The following is a 21,614-nucleotide window of genomic DNA, read 5'->3' on the forward strand; positions in this document are numbered from 1 at the left end:
AGTTCGTCCTACAGGCACATGGAACTGAACTCTGCCAACAGCCTGAATGAACTTGGAAGAAGGTTCATTCCCCAGAGCCTCTAGTAAGGAACACAGCCCTGCCAACCCTCTGATGTCAGCCTTGTGAAACCTGGGGCAGGGAACCAGCTGAGCTGTGCTGTGCACAGAATTCTGATTTACAAAACTTTGTTGTTTTAAGGCACTTAGTTTGTGGCAATTTGTTACATAAGCAGTAGAACTGAACACAATAGTGCTCTCAGTGCCACCACCAAATTGCCTTGTTTTCCTGTCCCCACCTGCCTGCAGTTAGGAACCCAGGAAACTGGAGTCACCCAGCTTTCAATATACAACACTTTTATAGGATGCCCCACACTGCACTGTCATAGTTTATCTGTGTATTTTGTCTTCCTCACTAGAACGCAAGCTCTTCAAGGACAGGGACTGTGAATTCCTTTTTTTTTAACTCTAATTTTTTTTTCATTGCCCAAATAATATACACTGATGGTAGAAAACTTAGGAAAAAAAGAAGCATAAAAGAAAATTTAAATGACCCATAATTCAACAGTTAATCACACTGTTAATATTTTCATGTCATTCTATACTTTATTATGTACATGTATTTTTCATATATATAAATAAAAATCACACTATATATACTGATTTATAACTTTATTTTCCCCTTAATAATGTTATGTGGATATTCCACGTCAATGGACATAATTCTATACCATCATTTTTACCGTTCCATAGTATTCAGACTGCGCCAGGTCCTCCTGTTATAACCACTCTGGTGCCCTTATATCTCGCCCTTCATAACACTTTTGACAGCTGTAATAACATTTGTGATTATATGATGATATTATTAAGTTCTGTTTGCTCTACTAGATGGTAATTTCCATGAGATAAGAGTGTGCCTATTTTTCTCAGGAGTATAATCTCCAATGCCTAACCCAAAGAAGATGGCCAAGAAATATAATTCATGAATGAATGAATGAATTAAAGCAAACCTCTCTTTTCAGCCATTTAGGTTGTTTCCTATTTTGCTATTCTTAATAGAGGTTTTTAGCACACAGTAGATTTTCAATAACTGTTTGCTGACGACTAAAATAATAAACAGAATTTTAAAGCATGGTGAAGGATAGTCATTCAGTAGGCAGTAATTTGATTTAAGTCATTGGGAGGAAGAGAAATAAGCCCTAGCGACGTAAACAGAAAGAACTGTACATAGCTGATAAAAGGATCCTCAAAGTGAATATTCTAGCAAATTGTATCTTTACTTTTCTAGTCTTTCTTTTTTTCAAACAGAGACAGGTATGCATAGTCAACAAGATTTGATAACTCTTTAAAAAGTCTTCAAAACAGGTCTATGTTTTATATGATAACTAATTTTTTTTTTAAGTTCTTCCTAAAATATATGGTTATACGGCATAGTATAGGCCCAGAAAGCTTGGCAGTCTGGTCATGGGTAGTTTAAAATGTGAACACATTCTTCATATGGGTATAATATCACTACCAACCCCCTAAATAATAAATCAGACATCATAAAAGTTAATAAGCTTTATATAGTATTGTATATCAATTATACTTCAATTAAAAAAAAAAGAAACCAGGGGGAAAAAGTTAATAAGGTAATTAGCAATCATGGGATAGACTGAACCAGACACTAAACCTACAGAATTCTGAGATTCAGTGGCCACTAAAGTCCCATTCTTTTTTTTGTTTTTTTTTTAATATTTTATTTATTTATTTATTTGGCTATGCCAGGTCTTAGTTGCAGCATGCGGGATCTAGCTCCCTGACCAGTGATCGAACCAGGGCCCCTGCACTGCAAGTGTGGAGTCTTAACCACTGGACCACCAGGGAAGTCCCTGAAGTCCTATTCTGTATCCATGTAGAGATTATAAAAATAGACAGTTTCTTTAAAATAAGACTATTGCCTATTAAACAATCAATGATCTTACTAAGAAAGTAACATTGCCAGTTTTAAGCTACATGTTTTTCAATGAATATTTAACACATACAAATGGTAAAAATATACAAATGTGAAATGAGAAAAATGCATTTCATCATTAAAATTCATATTCTTTATCTTACAGAGAAAGAAACACACAAGATTGCCTCCAAATTATTCAAAGCCTTCAGAGATTGTATAGGTGCTTTGGTTCCTTACAAAGTTTCTTTAGTTATAACTTTATTGATTTATATAACCTGCCCTTTCTTCTTTGCATGTTCTACTAAGTTTCTTTCATCTTTAAATGTTGGAAGGGAGAGGCCCCAAAAGTGGAAAGGGTGAGAAAGTAGAATCACTGTGTAGCTTACCAGAGACAGCATAGCATATAATGCAAAGAGCACTATACTAAGCATGGAGAGTGGAGAGCTAGTCCTGGTATTACTGTCTTTGTCAAGTCACTAATGTTTCCTAGACCCCAGTTTCTTCACCTATAAAATGAAGGGGCTCGGGGCTTCCCTGGTGGCGCAGTGGTTGGGAGTCTGCCTGCCAATGCAGGGGACGCGGGTTCGTGCCCCGGTCCAGGAAGATCCCACATGCCGCGGAGCGGCTGGGCCCGTGGTCCATGGCCGCTGAGCCTGTGCGTCCGGAGCCTGTGCTCTGCAATGGGAGAAGCCACAACAGTGAGAGGCCCGCGTACCGCAAAAAAAAATAATAATAAAAAAAAATGAAGGGGCTCAGTGATCTCAAGGGCCCTTCCAGCACAAACATTCTAAGCTGTGGATTTCTGGGGAATGAGACAGTTAAAGAAAAGAAGTAAAACTCACACTAGATACCCTGCTAAATATTATGAAGGTAACTGAAAAAGGTCTCAAATAAAATGCCCCCTATGGATTTTACTCACACATACATGCCATCAACCTCCTCAGACCTCTGCTTCCTGTACATCTTGTTGACACTGATTCATCTGAAATCTGAGAGGCATTTTAGGGCCACAGAGCTTTTATCAGTGATTGGGACTTTAATGGCTTCCTTAGAGAAAAGCCAAAAAGATAAAGAAGAACATTAGATTTGTGCAAAAAAAAAAGTACACACAAAACATTTGTGTATTAGAGGTACCTTCAGAACCTCTGCAGAAAGATCAATATTGATAAGTGAGATAAGCTGAGAAAACTTCTTAGAGCAACAGAGAAAGTGGACACTAAGCTGTATGTTAGGATTGTTTGCAGAATGGAGAACAGAGTTCTATTAATAATATAATGCCTATATCAAAATGATTAAAAGCAGTTCCCTACATACCCTCACCCGGCCTTATGATAGCCTATGTATACTAAGAGCCACTGCCACCTTGCCTTAGCCTCTCCCATCCCAAGCAACCAGAAAAGGGGACTATCCATGGAGGAAACACAGTACCTCCCCTCCTCCAATCGTCTTACCGGGGTCAACAGAGCTAGATGCTTTGCCCCCATATAGTTCTCATATACACTAATTCAGGTATCTTAGGACTAGAAGCATTTCTGCTTTATCCAAATTGATAAGGATAAAGCAGAGATTTGATGGATGATTTGATGATTTGCAAATCAAAACTATCATGATATCACCTCACACCAGCCAGGATGGCCATCATCAAAAAATCTACAAACAATAAATGCTGGAGAGGGTGTGGAGAAAAGATAACCTTCTACAGTGTTGGTGGGAATGTAAATTGGTACAGTCACTATGGAGAACAGTATGGAGGTTCCTTAAAAAACTAAAAATACGGGCTTCCCTGGTGGCGCAGTGGTTGGGAGTCCGCCTGCCGATGCAGGGGACACAAGTTCGTGCCCTGGTCTGGGAAGATCCCACATGCCGCGGAGCGGCTGGGCCCGTGAGCCATGGCCGCTGAGCCTGCGTGTCCGGAGACTGTGCTCTGCAATGGGAGAGACCACAACAGTGAGAGGCCCGCGTACGGCAAAAAAAAAAACAAAAAAAAACTAAAAATAGAGTTGTCATATGATCCAGCAGTCCCACTCCTGGGCATATATCTAGAGAAAAACATGGTTCGAAAGGATACATGCGCCCCAATGTTCATTGCTGTTTACAATAGCCGAGACATGGAAGCAACCTAAATGTCCATCAACAGATGAATGGATAAAGAAGATGTGGTATATATATACAATGGAATACTACTCAGCCATAAAAAGAATGAAATAATGCCATTTGCAGCAACATGGATGGACTTGGAGATTATCATACTAAGTGAAGTAAGTCAGACAGAGAAAGACAAATGTCATATGATATCACTTATATGCGGAATCTAAAAAAAAAACTTATACAAATGAACTTATTTACAAAACAGAAACAGATTCACAGACGTAGAGAATGAACTTATGGTTACCAGGGGGGAAGGAAGGAGGGAGGGATAGATTAGGAGTTTGGGATTGACATGTACACACTGCTATATTTAAAAGATAACCAATAAGGACCTACTGTAAAAATAAATAAATAAATATAAATTTTAAATAAGATAAAAATAGATGGGGCTTCCTTTCTCGGAACAATTTCTATAATAATAATGATTCTCTGTCTAAAAATTGACACATACACTCTAAGACTAACTTTATTTTACTTTTTTGTTTTTTTAAAAATTTATTTATTTTTGGCTGTGTTGGGTCTTCATTGCTGCATGCTGGCTTTCTCTAGTTGCAGTGAGCGGGGCCTACTCTTCGTTGAGGTGTGCAGGTTTCTCATTGCAGTATCTTCTCTTGCTGTGGAGTATGGGCTCTAGGCACTTGGGCTTCAGTAGTTGTGGCACACGGGTTCAGTAGTTGTGGCTCGCAGGCTCTAGAGCACAGGCTCAGTAATTGTGGCGCACGGGCTTAGTTGCTCCCCGGCATGTGGGATCTTCCCGGACCAGGGCTCAAACCCATGTCCCCTGCATTGGCAGGCAGATTCTTAACCACTGTGCCACCAGGGAAGCCCTAAGACTAGCTTTATGGTTTTGAAAATGATAGGCAATCTAGAATGTGGCAGAAGAGATATGTTTTTGGAATTGCCAATCAGAGTTCAAAATATATTATTACCATCCCAATCCCCACTACCAAATACCAAAAAAAATGGCTATAAGCCACACCCATGCTCTATAGTAACATTAATACCATAGCTCAGCTATAAATACAAGTCATTTTCTTCTCCGGGCCTTAGCTGGCACTCACAAATATTTGATGCAATGCTTTAAGGAGGTTACCTATTAGATAATCTTAAGGATCCCTTTCATCTCTGGCACTTTATGGTTCTAAGATACATGAGCTTTTCTACGTTGACCCAGCGTCAGAACTTTATTTATAGCATTGTTTCTAGGCAGAAAAGTTTTATACATCTCAAGCAACTGACTTAAAAATCAACTTCGGGAATATAATCCATTTGAAGTTGAGGCCTTCCAGTATCTCATAAAATATTGTCTGCCATGTTCCTATACATCTTTATTACTACAGTAAATATTATTTGGAGAAAAAGAACACATTATAGTTAGAATGATTAAAAAATAAACACAGACTTTTCTTTACTACTATAGAATTCTTACAGTCGTCTTGGTATCTTAAATTTTCTGGTTAGAACAGGTCAAAGACATTTCCCTTCCCATGACTCTCTTGACTTACCTCCTTCCTATTTTATTGCAATTCAATAAGCCCTTATGAAACAATTCTTGGTTTTTGAAATTTAGGAGTCATACAAAACATGGTGCTCCAGGGAGACAGAGCTGGGCAGTGTGGCACTGAGACTCTAAGATGCCCTAATTATCCCTACCTCCTATAATTCAGACCCCTCCCCTTAAGTTTGGGTGGGACCTGTGACTTGTTTCTAACCAGTAGAATATGGCAAAGGTGAGGGGATCTTACTTGCATAGTTACATTACATAAGACTGTAACTTCCATCTTGCTAGCAGACTCTCTGTATTGACTCCCTCCCCATTGGCTTTGAAGTAAGCTGCCATGTGGAGAGGCCCACGTAGCATGCAACGAAGGTGGCCTCTGGCTGACAGCCAGTAAAGAGCTAAGTCTCTCAGTCCAACAATCCTCAAGGGGTATGTGCTGCCAACAACCACCTGAGCTTGGCAGGGGAACTTCCCCAGTAGAACGCCGGCTCTGACCAACACCTTGACTGCAGCCTTCTGAGAGACTCTGAAGCAGGAGTCCAGCTAAGGCAAATCCAGATTCCTGACCCACAGGAACTGTGACATAATAAATGCCACTAAGTTTATGGAAATATTGTTACCTAACAACTGATCATTAATACAAGCAGATAAGAAGCACAGCATAATTAGAGAACAACTTAAAGGAAATAGAAATCCAAGTATAAAGTTCTGGGATAAAGTTAGTTTTGAAATAGTCCATAGAGAGGGTATGAGACCCACATTTTTTCAAGAATTCAGATTGGCAGAGAGGTAGAGGGACAGCACAGAGGTAGAATAAACTGAATACCATGGACAATAGTATCATTACACTGAGAAACCTGGCTAAGACTGAAGAGGTACATTGGGTCTAGGTCACGGTAGGGCTAAGTGGGCTCATTTTCAATACTGTAGATAATCACACAAAAGGAAAGGCTCTAGAGCAGGGAAATGACAGTAAAAAGTGCTTCAAAGAACTTAATCCTATCACAGTATAAAGGATGGAGAAGATTAGAGATAAGAAGACCAAGAATAGATATGCTGGCACAACAGTCTTCATGAGAGGCCAACAAACATTGGTGGGGGGGCGGGGGCGGCAGCGCTGGGCAGGGGGTTCACATTCATGAATAATCAAAGGAATGCAAATTAAAACTATAGAACACCACTTTGTGATTGATCAGATTAGTACAAAAACTAATAATACTAGCAAAGATAAAACAATCTCAGACACTTTGTTGGTGGGAATGTAAATGAAACAGACTGTATGGAAAGGCACTTAGTGATATGCATTAATAATCTTTAAATATTGAGATCCTTAGACTCAGTAATTCACTTTGAGAACATATTCAAAAAAATAAATAATTTTTTTTTTGCGGTACGTGGGCCTCTCACTGTTGTGGCCTCTCCCGTTGCGGAGCACAGGCTCCGGACGCACAGGCTCAGCGGCCATGGCTCACGGGCCCAGCCGCTCCGCAGCATGTGGGATCTTCCCGGACCGGGGCACGAACCCGTGTCCCCTGCATCGGCAGGCGGACCCTCAACCACTGCACCACCAGGGAAACCCAAAAAATAAATAAATTTATTTACTCATTCAACAAACGTTTAATTGAGTGCCTACTACATTCCAGGTACTGAGGATACAGCAGTGAACAAAACAGACCTCACCTCTGCTTTCATAGAACTTAGAAGAGACCAACATTTAACAAAGAATCACAAAATAAATGTATAATTACACATTTTACAGGATAAAATGAGACAAATTATGAGCTTAAAAAAGACCTTTCTGGAAAGTAACATTTATACTGAGAGCTGAAGGATGAATAGAATTTAGCCACATGAAGAATAAGAGGATTTTTTTTTTCTGATAGAGGAAACAATATTCATGAAGGCAAAAAAGAGCTGTATTCAAGATTTTAGAGGATTCATTCATTAACTTATTCAACAACTATGTATGGAGGTTCTAGTAAGTACCAGGAACTAGGGGCTGAGGATAAGGGATGGGAGAAAATGATCAAGGTCAAGTTGAGGTAACAGCAGACAAAACAGATATAAAAATTTCTATAGGAATGGAAGGGCATGGTATTCATAATAAAGCCAAAGATGTGTGAAAAAGGAGGAAACCAATGCATTTGGCAGGAAAAAAAAAAAAAAGGATGGAGTACAGGTAACAAACACAAAGATTTTCTACCTCCTCTCAAATCCAAATAGGATAGACTTACCTGAGAAAGATATGTTCAAAACAGTACCATTCATTTATTTAAAAAATTATTACTTATAGATAGAGATACTTAGATGGCTCAGCGCTAAAAATGTTCATATGCAGAGAAGAAGAAGTAGAGATCAAAAATAAATTTTAGGGCTTCCCTGGTGGCGCAGTGGTTGAGAGTCCGCCTGCCGATGCAGGGGACACGGGTTTGTGCCCCGGTCCGGGAAGATCCCACATGCCGCGGAGCGGCTGGGCCTGTGAGCCACGGCCGCTGAGCCTGCGCGTCCAGAGCCTGTTACTCCGCAACGGGAGAGACCACAACAGTGAGAGGCCCGCGTACCGCAAAAAAAAAAAAAAATTTTAAAATTAAAAAAATAAATTTTAAACATATATACATGAGTTAAGGCATAGCTATACTTGGGACACTACCCTACAAGCTATCCATGAATGTGTCTCAACTGTGCTAAGCATGCAAGGAAAGGGAACCACTTTTTCAGAAAAATAAGCAGGCTTTCTTTTCAAGAGGCCAAAATGTACATAGAATAATCTGAGGATTTGAAATTAAAAACTGATCAAATGAACCTAATAAGCTTAAGGATGAAGTGACAGTTACACAAACTTTATGGTAAGAATATGCTTGGAGTTACCAGCAAGTTAAAAAGGGAGCCATAAGAAAGATCACGACCTCATCTCAGCAGTAGACCTGAGGAAGTAGAGCCCTTTTCCTCCTGTCTCCTCAGTTATCTAAATGGTAATATTTTATGTTTGGTACATGTCAACAGCATTAAAGAGTTACAAATATTTGACACTACCTTCAAAAATATATATATATGCAGAACTCTGTACTATTTTTGCAACTTCTCTATGAGTCTAAAATTATTTCAAAATAAGAAGTTTGGGTAGATTTGCTACAACAAATAACACAAAGCCTAAAATTTGTGTTAATTTCATGAAGCAATCAAAAAGAAGGACAAATGAAACAATTCTCCAAATTATGCTCTGAGAGTCCAATTTTCACTTCTTCTGTTAAGGGATGCAGGTACCTATCAAGAGAAAAGCCCATGGTCTGTCTTGGACATCCACTGCCCACCAGACTTTTGGGGAAGTCATTCAATCTCTCTAAGTCTCTGCTACACCTACCCCACAGGTTGGTATTATATACTTTTTGACTATGGCATACTATGCAAGTATTCATGATCATTATTTAGAATTATTTATTTGAACTGCATTATTCCTTCATTAAATGGAGGACTATCTCTAAGATATGATGAACTATTTGGATTTTTTTCAAGTCTTTGCATTTATCAAATGAATCTTCTACTTAATTAGGGGCTCAGATTTAACCAACACATTTATCTAACAGTAAATATAGTTATTATATCCCCCCAAATATAATAGAACTACAGTCTAAAAAATGTTTTTATCTGCTTTAGCCTTTTCCTATAAAGTTCATTAATGGAATTGGTTAACCTGTTACCTTAAAATTAATTCGGTTAATTCTGAAGACCTGTATTTATTTATTAGAGCTGTCTAATAAAGTTTGATGGGGCATAAATACACAGTTTGAACAAACATACTATCATACATAAAATGTTTGATGAAATATATTTACCCCATAGACATTAAAAATGAAAAAATAGCTCTTTTGAAGAAAAGAGGCGATTAAGTCAGGAATTTCATGAAATCCAAACGCTGAACCTTGAGAACCCAAAAGAAATTTCAAAGTCTGACAAAGAAAATATATCTCTTATAAAATTGGAAATCAATGTGTACTTATAAATGATGCAGCACAAAATGCTTTATTATAACTTTAATGTGTCAAAATCCATTATCCCTCTGCCTTCCATCAAGTACACTCTCAGGAAGAAAAATATTATATTATTTTCTGTGTTAAAACTTAGTGTACAGCCTAAAGGTGAGTTGGAAAACAGAGTACAAGAGTAACCCTCTCAAATCATGCATTTACTCATTAAAACCTCAAGGTAGCCCATTTTAACATGGCACCAAATTTTGTTTCCTGGAAAATGTATTTATAGACCAAAACTAGAAATGATTCAAGTGGACAGTTAAAAAGAAAATAAAAAAACATCATCAGGAAGCATATAAAAATAATATGCCGTAAGATATTATCTTTATAACAGTAAGAAAAGCAGGAGGCCCCCTCCCCTTCAAAGTTTCCAGTGTTCACCATTCAGCCAGTCTACTCACTTCCGGTGGGTGTGGTCCATGCCACTGTTTGGTATTGCTTCCAACTTTGCATTTTTCTGCCCACAGATATTTCCATAGCTGTCGTATCCTGACACTAGTCTTGCTGCTGCACCTGTTGCTACTGAAAAGCCACAAATAAATCCCTAGGGGGAAAAAAACAGAAAAAAACATACAAATAAACCATTTCAATAGCAACAGTCACTACTTGATAAAATAATGAGCTGCTTTTGTCCCTTGAAGGGAACAAAGAGCTATCTTTCCTTTTGCAAACACTATTTCACTGTTTTCCTTGGATTTCACATAAGCGATATACAAAGCAGTCCACAGGGCAACACTATTTGCTACAATAACAAATCTCAAGCTTTTACATCATAAGGTTGTCTTTGCATTTTACAATAATAATAGCAGCTTCTCTGTATTGAACATCTGCTCAATGCCTGGATCTGTACCAGATGCTTCTCATACACTTTCTCTAATCCTGATGATGGGGAAACTGAGGCCCAGAGAGCAAATAAGTTGCCCAAGGCCATAGAAGCTAGTAAAGATCAGAGCATAGACTCAGACCCAGCTTTCTTCATTCTTTAGTTTTATTTGGTTGTAAAAGAGTTCTGTTAAATGAACAACAGCAACAGATGAAAGACAAAAATTCAAAGAACAATAGGTATGTGGGTTTTGAATCACTATCACTTCAGTACACACAACACTTCTGTTCCCATCCTGCAGTAAAGTTGTATACGAGCCAAAGAATTATACCATGAAGCACCGCCACGCTCTGAATATTGGAGACTCGAGGAGAGTGAGGCACTGGGTCCGTGTGCCGCAAAGGTCACTTCATTTCATGGGAATATGCTTCGCCACAGTGCCAAAGGCAAACGGTACTTCCTTCAGAACTGCATCATGCTTGCTAAATTGAGGATGCACTGACCAAAGCAAAGCAAAGCAATAAAACCCTACACTCAACTGCAGGCTACTGGTCATTAAGAACAGGAAATAAGGTGAGTCACTACTAATAAGCTGACTGAATTGGGAGAAAGAACGGGGGTTAAGAAATATTCTTGCAACACGGTCATTAAAAAGGCTGAGTTTTTTGTTATCTTTATTAAACTGACGAATGAAGATAGAGATTATCACTGTTTCACTCATCACAGCCAAGTATCATGAATAGTACTTACCTAAGCAGCCCTGCTAGAGCTCAGGTCTACACTGGTAAATACTGTACTCATATGCAATGCCTCAAAGGATTTCCCCCTTAAACCTACTTTCCTAAAAAGGCAAACAAACTCTTTTTTCTAAATAGCTCCTCTATGTTTATCGTGCAGGTAAGGAAAATGAAGGGGGAAGCGTAGAGAGTGTAGGTCTACCTAGTGAAAACGTCTTGAAACTACGCTTTGTAAGAAAGTGGACTTGGAGCAGAGACTATGCCTGATTCGCTACCCTCTCACCCTCTGATCCTTTTGCCAAGTTATTTTACTTCCCTGTGCCTCAATCTACTCACCTGTAAAATGAAGATAATGAGTGTTGCTCTTAAGGCTGCTGTAAGGATTAAATGAAACAATCCAGTAAGGGGTTAAGAATCCTGTTTGGCACATAGTAAAGGCTCAATAAATGTTGGCTATTACAGTCGCTAGAAATGAGAACATGTTGTAAGGGAAAGACCAAGGGCTTTGGAGTCAGATAAACCTGCACTGATCAGTGGAATACTGATGAGTCCATTTTCTACTCAGGTGACCTTGGACAAACTTGCTTAATTCTCCATGCCTCACTTTACCCATCTCTAAGTTGGGGCTAAAACCACTTACCACTAAGGCTGCTGTGACAAATACCTAAGATAATAATGTAAAGTGTCTATCTCAGTACATGTTAGTACCCTTCTGCCTCAAAGCACAGCTAACTGCTAGCACTGGAGTTAGGCATAGGCTGGTCAGTATTCACTCATTCACCCTCACCCTGGTTTCCCTCTCCCTCTCTCCTGACTCCTCCAAGGAGACTGCAGGGCAATTAGTCCCACCTCAGAACTTCAAGCCAATATTAAGACATGAGAAAAATATGTATACTCCCCAACATACATATGCATGTGCAAATCAGCATGCCGTTTTTTAAAAATTTAAGACCTTTATTAACAGGTGCTTGCAGTTTGTTGACTTTTTTGAAAAAATCAACCTGTAAACTTTTATTACAAATTAAAAATGAGGTTCTTAAAAATCTCAACTTGACCAGATATGAAACAATTTAAAAACCTTTAAAGGTGTATTGAGAAAAACCAGGCTTTTTTTTAAAAAAAAAAAAAACACATTTGTCATTACCAAAAAGATACGTCTTTAGGTAAAAATAATAAAAACCTCATGCTGCATAGATAATGCAGATAGCTCTAGTTATCTGGTCAGCAGGCAAAAAGCAAGCACTTAAGGTCTTCAGCTCCAATCTTTTGTTCATTGCTTATTGTTGGAATTTCGTATTCATTTCTTCTTGTTGGATGACTAAACCGGATGATGGTAGAGATGGTAAACTGGCATTTACTCAGCCCCACCCTGCTCAGCCTCGGGAGCAGACAAGCGGACGAATTCTCAGCTGGTGGATCATCGGCTGCTTTTGTCTCTTCGCCACCTTGTGGTTTAGGGTTTTCTGGGCGTCTGCGTCTGTAATTGAAGTTGCGGCGGTACCGACGTTGAGGTGGCTGCTGACCTTGGGTCTCATCTCCTTGATTTTCCTTATCTTCTTCATTGCCGTCCTCTCCGGGCTGTCTCTAGCGAGGAGGGCCCCTGCGGAATCGTGGTCTATAACCCCGATACATATTCTGTCTCACTGGTCTACCTTGTTCTCCTGCGCCCTGGTTGTCAGGACCCTACCTCACCTCTCCCTGCACAGGAGGGTTGGAATACTGTGGTCGACGCCCATAGGGTCTCCGCACGCAGTAAGGTGGGCACCTTCGCCTGCGGTAGGGCCGCCGTTATTGGGCCTGGACTTCAGGAGCGCTCTCCGATACTCCATACTTTTCCCCGCTCTCACTGATTTGGTAATTCTGCTGGTAATTGCGGGGAGGACCCCTGCGACGTGGAGAGCGTCTATAATGGTTATGGTCTGCTGCACATTTACTGCCTTGCGCTGGAACTCCACCAGAGCCTGTAACATTTGCTGCCTCCGTGTCCTTTTCTCCTTTAACGACATCAAACTCCACAGCCTCTCCATCTCCTACGCTGCGAAGGTACTTCCTGGGGTTCTTCTTTACGGCAATCTAGTGTGCAAATACATCTTCCTTGGTGTCATTCCCGTTGATGAAGCCCTACCCGTTTCTTACAATGAACCATTTTACTGTTCCCAAAACCTTCGTTGCGATGGCCTTGTCATCTCCGCCGGCAGGCGTTGCTGATATGAGGCCGCCTGTGCCGCCGCTGCCCGTCGTGCAGGGCGTGGTGTTCTCGGCCTCGCTGCTCCTGGTTGCGGCGACGGTGACTGGGGCCCCCTGCAGCAGCTGCGGCTCCTCCCAGGCTGTGATGGTAACTAGGTCGGCGGAAGCGGTGGCGCTGCTCGGGGCTCTCTGGGGTCGGCTCTCCCAGCATGCCATTTTAAGCATATCCTTGAACTTCAAATTAGGAAGCCCTACACTAAACAAAACTGGAGGTGGAGGTAAATATTGGAGGTTTCATGGCTAACTTTTCCAATACAGCTCTTTAACTTTTCCAATACAGCTCTTTAACTTTTCTATAGATCACAGAGTAATAGAAAGGGAATCCAGAAAGTTCTGGATTCAAACCCTCATTCTACCACTTACTACCTGTATAACTTTGATCCAGTTACCTACTTAGATGTTTCCTCCTCATCTCTGACACAAAGTAATATCAACTGTTTCACAGCCTAATGATGAGGACTAAATGAGATAATGCATCTCTGACTTCTAGCTGGTCTGGTACATGGCAGGTGATCAATGTATGGTGCCTGTTAGTAAGAAAGTCAGACTAAAGAGGTTGACAACAGTAATTGGGGACAAACCAAAAACCCCTTCAGTTCTCTATTTTAGACAAGACTTTCTAAAGGGTCAGGGAAAGTGAGAACTAGTGTCAGTCATTTTGTTATGACACAGAAACATTCAGACCACAATTACAATCTTCTTTCACTACTAGTCTAAAATAGGAAAGCCCTTGCATAATTAAAAGGTTATGTTCTTCTTTCACTTTTTATACAAATATTCTTCTTATGTTTATAAGTACTTTGTGTTACAGATTGCCTTAAATGGTTTCTGATTTCCCTTTATGACTATTTTTAACAATACTGTGGGACATGTGGTTTTTGTGCATGTGTGTGTGTTTGTGTTGTTTTTTTAAAAAATCATAAGCCACCTCATATCCCTCTGGGATGTAGGCAGAGTATAAATTATAAATGTTACATATATATCGGTAAAATGGGACACTGACATATTTTCACAGAGGCCATTTAAACTTCTTAGTAGCTTCCCAAAGCATTAGGGTGGAGAGGGTAAAAAGCTGCAGCAGAGAAGGAAGGAGAATAGGAAGCTAATAAGATAGAAAGAAACCAAGACTGTTATTCCAGAGACTTCCCATATGGTACAAGTAGTGACAATGGAGAACTAGGCCAAATATAATTAAAAAGACAATCTCCTTTTTTAAAAAAATGTGAAATCCAAATGCAGGAAGCAATACAGTTTCAAATGAGAAAAAATGTGGTACATGAAATTAAAATAGGCTGAGAGAAATTTCACAGAACACACTCAATAATTTAATGGCTCCGTGAGGCGGATGGGGGCCGTACTCAACAGAAGGAAATCACATTAACTAAGCAAATGATAAGGGGGACGAGGAAAGCTTTTATACACCCAGAGCAGGGAGCAATCACTAGAGAGAAAGTAAGTCTATTAGTAAGGAAGAGAATCCTGGCTAAAATCTTAAAATGACTAAGCTATTGAAGTGCTTTCAGAACTGCTATTTGAAGAGAGAGAGAAGGAGCAGACAAATCTAATAACAAACAGGAGGTGACTCAAATCAGATAAAGGGATGCAGGGATGGTAGATCACAGGCAAGATCTGGCAACTAATAAGTACCTACTGCCTACGTCAGAGAAAAGACAATTTGCTAATTAATGAACTGTGCTCATTTCCCCTTCACATCACAGGGTTTATTAGTTCAACTTAAGTAAGAGTTTTGGCTTAGTTTCATTCACTGTCAGTCAAAAAAAGGGACATATTTTATTTCACAAGCTGTTCGAATTTCACACGTGGAGCATTTGCCGTGCAACTGAGCAAGGCAGAGGCCTTAGTTTCTCTCTGAAGAAAAAAAAAGTCAACAAAACATGCATGAGGGGTGGGGATGGGGCATGAATATGGCATTATGAAGCATACTTCAAGATAAAAAGATGGGGGAAAAAGACTCAGGCTTACAGCCTTCTCCCGGGGATTAATGAAAATATATCCAGGCTTTTTTCTCAAAGACTTCCTCTCTTATCTCAATCAACACTTGGAGTCAGTCTGCTAATAACTAATTTGTCAGACTTCAGAGTAACACTTGGCTTCTCTTCCTCCTGTTCTGAGAACCCTGAGACAAGGGGGCTATTAGGACCCAGCAGACGGGATAGAATTAGAATGCCTGATGCAGAACTAATACTTATGCAAGCAAATTTCAAAAACAAAGTTAAAAGCTTTGCCAATCTGCCAGATTTCTGGATTTCTTTAAAGTTTAATAGGATACATTACTCTAAGAAAGAGGAAAGAGGAAAAAAACAAGAATGGTTGGAAGTCTAGGAAATATCCACTCAATAAGCATTTATTGAGCACATAAAAACGCAAGATGCCGTGCAAGGTACAAAGGGTTATAATACGTAAAGTTCACCCTGAAAGAACGGAAGTGTTCTCAAAAGAGAAAAATAATGGGGCATGAGGGAGCAAAATCAGAGAGAGGTTCAGTTTCATGGGCAGCTCGAGCAATGAAAAAGAAAACACAGACAAAGAATATGTACTGAGAACTGAACCCAGCTCTTTTGCAAATACTCATGATCCCAGACAAGTCACTTTAAATTCTCTGAGCCTCAGTCTCCTTACCTGTCATTAAGAATGGACTAGATTAATCTCAAAAGCCCTTTCCACTTCCAAAATGTTATGATTCTAAGGGAAAGTACATACAGAGTAAATTTTTTCAGGGTATACTTCCAGGGAGAAGTATAGGCCCTTTTGATCCACTATAATGACTGAGTGGGGAAGGGGCGGGAAGGGATGTAGATTAAAAGTCAATGGATTTAACTGAACTGTACATTTAAAAATAGTTAAAATAATAAATTTTAAGTTATGTATATTTTACCACAATGATAAAAAAAAAAAAGAAAAACCGAAAGGTTTAACAGAAAGTAGGTAGCCCCTTGGATCAGGTGACCTTAAGGTGATTTTTGGCATGCTGTTCTTCCTATTCTATCATCCTGCCAAAGCACAGCCCATCACACAGGTGACGAAACACTGCAGTGAGTCTTTGAGTCTTTCACTTTGTGCTGCATACTCCACAATGGTTAATGAGGTAGAAACACTATGCTCTAAGAACTAGACTACGGCTATAAAATAAAAAAGGTCCTTGAAAGCAGTCTGCAGGGACGACCTATGCAGACCTATAATGGCTCCTAAGTCCAGCTCTAGTCCAGATCATTCTCCAAAATTCCAGCTCTGTATTTTCAACTGCTTATCCCTACCCACACACTGTACATGTCCACAACTCACCTCCTTCCGCATTTCCCCAGACCACTTCCCCTTCCTGCATATGCCGTATCTCCGTTAGCAGCACCGTTCCTGACCAGACTGCACAGCTAGGATATGGAGTGAGAGGACTCTAGCGTCCTAACTCTGCACTAGAGGAAGCAGGAATGCTAAACTCTTTGCTCAGAGTCTGAAATATTGACTAGACCACATTTAACTGGCAGGTGAGGTTACTGTGTCCTACAGGTCCATGTTCTTAACAGCAACTTCTTTCGTTGTTCCCAATTCCGGGCAACAAAGAAGGGACTGACTATCTCTTGGGGCCTTGCCTTCTAACTCTTCTACCCTGGGTTCAATGCTGCCGCCACTGTGTAATCTTAGACAAGTTATTCAACATACCACTGTGCCTCCTTATCTGTAAAGTGGGAATGATGATAACAGTAGTATCTACTTCACTGAGCAGTTGTGAAAATTAAATCTGTATTGAGTGCAGAGAACAGTACCTAGTCCATAAGTAAGCAGCAATAATGATCGGGGTAAGTTGTAGGAGGTATCTGTGTCTTCTATTTTCCAAGGTACGGACTCCTGTTAGGACCATCCAGACTCCTCTTTTTCCTGACTTTTGAGGTAAGATGATCTGGGCAGATTGGGTCCAGGTAGATCTCTTTCCTTTCCTCTTCTCACATCTACCTCTACTTGGGACAGAATGAAGTCAGACTATCCAAGGTGGGAAGAACCTTGAGTCCATGTGGGCCAAGCTTCATTCCACAGGTCATGTTTACCAAGGAATTCTTTACTGGGCATAATCAAGTGACTGCTTGGCTACTAACAAAGTAGTGCTTTGTTTATCCATCCCACTCTTATTCCTTCATGTGCACAGAAACTGTGGTTTGGAACCTACAAGGGGCTGGAGTAGGATTTGAGCTGAAAAAGCTTACGCAGAACCCATAACACAAGAATCTCTTAGTCATCCTTTATCTGTTTCCCACTTGCCCGCAACACTGGTGACACCAAATATTATTGATCCCGCTCCTTCACTCTCTCTCCTCTCCTTTACTATTTCCTTATTTCAGGTTTTTCACCTCTTATCTAGACTCATCTGAACTGTTGCATCAGCCTCTGAACTGTTGGCCTGAAATCTCTTCCCTCTTTACAATGACTTTACATTTATTTTGGCTACCAGGGCCATGTTTCTAAACCCAGACATATCATTTCTTGCTTAAACCTCTTCAGTAGTTTATCAGTGCCTACAACAGTGGGTCTCAACACTGGCTGAACATTAGAACCATAGAGATTAAATCAGATTCACTGGGGTGGGGCCCAGGAACGAGTATTTTTATTCTAATACCAGCTAATTCCAATATGCAGCTAGTGTTAAGAACCACTTGTTTACTATCTTAATGGAAAATAAAAATTTAGAAGTACAATGCTACATGTAATTTTTTAGAACAGGGTAAGCATATGTCCAATAATTTCAAAATATTGAATAAGTTTGAATGTGGAAGACGACAGCTCTCACAAAGGCTGATAGCAATTTACTTTGAAAAATACTCTAAGTTCTAGACAAGCATGGAAAAACCTTAAAAGTAAGGGAAGAAATAAAAGAGAAGTACAAGTATTTATGACGAGATGAACATGTATAAATAAAAAGATTTAATGGTGAAAATGAGTAAAAGATGACAAGATCTTAAAATATTTCAGAACTACAGAATAGATACCAAGGAGTGAGCAAAGAACTGCAAGTAAGGGCAGTGAGTAAAGATATAGTTTGAGTAATGGGCTGCAAAGATTGACTATAAAAGCAGAAGCAACTGGGCCACTAGCTGAAAAGAATATAGGCAGAAAGTTCTGGTTCCTATTCTATTTTTGCCTTTCATGGGCAGCAGTATATTCTTAGATAAGCTAATACTTAATCTCACTACACTTTGCCTGTAAACTAGGGATAAAACCCATTTCATAGTGTAACTCGGAGAATTTAGTGAGATAAATACATATATGAAAGCATCAAGCCCATGATAATCCTCAAAAAATATTTGTTGAATGTTTCTCTGAAAGGTACTATGGAATGAAATCCAAAGGCAAAAACAAAATACAACTTTTAAAAAACATACAAAACACATTCTCAGAAGACCAAAAAAAAACTCTGGTCTATTGTTGTTCCAGTAAGGCGTGCAACAGAACTTTGAGATTTCTCCAGTTTCCACATGGCAAAATTTGATGTTAGCTCAGCTCCAAGATGGTAATCCATAAAAAGAATCATTCCAAAACAAATAATGCTATGCCTGCATTTAAAAGTACACACAGTGGGTCTTAATTACCACCACACTGAAATTAACAGTATATTAATTACCATTGCATTACAACGTTTCAGTAAACAAATGGCTCCTTACTCTCTGGTCACTCCCAAATCAGCCTATTAACATTAATGATTGCACTTTCCTGAGCTATTTTAGCACAGAAAATCAAAAGCACCTCGGGTGGCAGGTACATATTTTTATAAACATAATTTTGAAAGGTCAGCTGCTATTTATCCCAGGGTGAAATTCAGGGGTGGGGAGAGGTTGTGGACTAGTTCTGTTAGCAAAGAATGTCCTCCACACTCTGATGCTGCATTTCAGTTGCTACTCCATTAAACTAAGCAGACTCTTGAACAACATCTTACAAGTCCTAAGTTAGGAAATGGGTATTTTGATGTTTTCTAAATATCCTAGATTTGATGAAACTGAGCTGTCTATTATCTTTAAAACTAACACTCTTTATTTTACTGGATTTATTATATCTCATCAGAGTTCACTGCTTTCTTTTCCTTGATTCAGGAGCTGGACTGGTGCCTACACTTATGCCCATTAGCCATGAATAGGGTTGTTCTGTGCTTCTCAAATGACATTTTTGAGGTGGACAGCTGCAGAGAGACACAGAATAGGATTACCTAAAAAGTAGTAATAAATAAAAAATAACAAGATTCCTTAAAAAAAAAAAAAAGGTATGGGAAAAAGGAGGTTAAATACACTCACACTTGAGTGAAAAAAAAAAGGTGCCTGAGGTAGCATGATTGTGTTTCCAGCTGCAAAGCCTAAGGAAAGAGAGAACAATACTGTCTGCGTGATCCCCTGATCCCCTCGAGGGAGAGGAAACTAAGTGGCAGAAAAGAGCACTGGCCTGGAAGGTAAAGAGTCCTGGGCTCTGTTCCCAACTCTGCCATTCACTAACAGTGTGGCCTTGGGATGTTCATTATCATCTCTGGGGTCTGATGTTCTTAACGTATATAATGAGGGTGATGCACCAGATGAGGATTTCTAAGTCCTTGCTAGCTCGAAATATCGGCTAGCTCTAAAACAGCTGCTTTCTACCTTTTTTCCAGCACTGGTGGCAGTGACACTAAAGTCCCTGAACCCTGTGTGGAAACCCCTGCAGGGTAGAGCAGGGATGCAATCTGAGTAAGCACAGCCCCAGCACTTTGCACTCTGCTCCTCCATCCTCCGCACCCACTGGAAAATCACCAGCTCCCGTGACCTCTGACTGAGAGATGCCACTTATTACAGTAGACACAGCAGGCAGCAGGAGCCTAGTATGGGTCGAAGGAGGAAGAAGCAGGGAGAAACCAGCCTCCTTCTAGGAAGAACTAAAAGATGTCAGAACTGGAAGCACTGTAGATATCATCTAGCAAAACCTCTAATTTTATACAAAAGAACACCAAGTCCCTGAAAGGAAACTGAATGGCACAAAAATAACCATCAGGTTTGTGTGACTGGGTTGGATGAATACTCAGGACTTGACCCCATGACCATTGCTCTGCTCACCATCCCATCAAGATCATAGTTCACGGATATTTTGGTCAAATGACCTGGCTTTCTGAAATGGGCTAGTCAAAGACATAGAGTTTCAATTATTCCTTAATTTTGATCACAGTTTTCATGCAAACCAAAAAAAAAAAAAAAAAAAGGTCAAGGGGTACCAAATACCACTTAACTGTATGGGGAAAAATAACCTGCTTCAATGGTATCCTAGGACTTCCAGATGTAAGCAATTCAAGAGGGATTATTTATTTATTTACAGATATAAATAAATAAATAACAAGTTCCCTCTTTAAACTAACTCCCCGTCATCCCCTCGGATCATGAGTTCAGGTTCTGAGGCTCTGTGAGTTTCTTACCATCCCAATGCAGAACAGGATAAAAAGCAGCAGCCACGGTATGTCTGTGCAACAACGGTCCTCCAGTGGCTTCCATTCTCGTTTGGAGCTCTAATTGAAAACACAAAGAGAGTGGTAAATGTGAATTTTAGTTAAAGTTAGGAAGGTGCAAACATGCCATCGATACCTAGATCCCTTCTTTTCCTGACAAATTCCTATTGACCCTTTCAGTTCAATAGGAACCTCAAATATTTGTCACCTTTCTGTGAATTTTACCCTAACACCCACCTCTCTTCCTGGCCAGGATTGATTCCAATGCTGTTTTGGTACCTCTATTAGAGCAGTTAGCATGCTGAATTATTATTGATTGAGCTGTGCCCCTAGCAGAGCATGAACTTTGCAAGGGAAGAAGCCACTTCTCATTTCCCAGCGTCCAACATGATGCTTGAGGGTTCATGGTATATACTTAGTAAGGGCTTTTTTAAATTAATAAACAAACAAATTCTTCCAACATCAATCTTGGTGGTAGCTTTTTCTTTGTATGTCCAGAGGCTAGACTTAAAAATGTAGAACGTGCTTTCTACATGTTCTCATCTAGGAAGGAAGCTCTTTAATTATGAATTCCTATTGAGGGGTAGACTCTTCTAAGTCTAATAAAACTCAGGAACAAAAAACTAAATTAAAACACTTTTACAGACAGATCTGGGCAACTCCTAAACCACCATCCACAGATTTTCATTCTGTTTTTAGAAAGTGTAAAGAGTTTTTAGATCAAACACAAAGATT

General features: G+C 39.8%; 1 protein-coding gene and 1 pseudogene across 3 annotated transcripts in view; both read right to left on the minus strand.

Moving 5' to 3' along the window:
* Positions 1-21,614, minus strand: part of SLC44A1 (solute carrier family 44 member 1) — a 222,279-nt gene that overhangs the window by 149,275 nt on the left and 51,390 nt on the right. For all 3 annotated transcript variants that reach the window (XM_060014397.1, XM_060014396.1, XM_060014399.1), the window contains exons 2-3: positions 20,850-20,939; positions 10,012-10,154 (exon numbers count right to left, since the gene is read on the minus strand). In XM_060014397.1, coding sequence (XP_059870380.1) covers positions 10,012-10,154; positions 20,850-20,939 — 233 coding nt within the window. The remainder of the gene's footprint in view (positions 1-10,011; positions 10,155-20,849; positions 20,940-21,614) is intronic.
* On the minus strand, positions 12,313-13,573 carry LOC132426825 (Y-box-binding protein 1 pseudogene; annotated as a pseudogene).

Source organism: Delphinus delphis, chromosome 6 (genome assembly GCF_949987515.2).
Source record: "Delphinus delphis chromosome 6, mDelDel1.2, whole genome shotgun sequence".
NCBI lineage: Eukaryota > Metazoa > Chordata > Mammalia > Artiodactyla > Delphinidae > Delphinus > Delphinus delphis.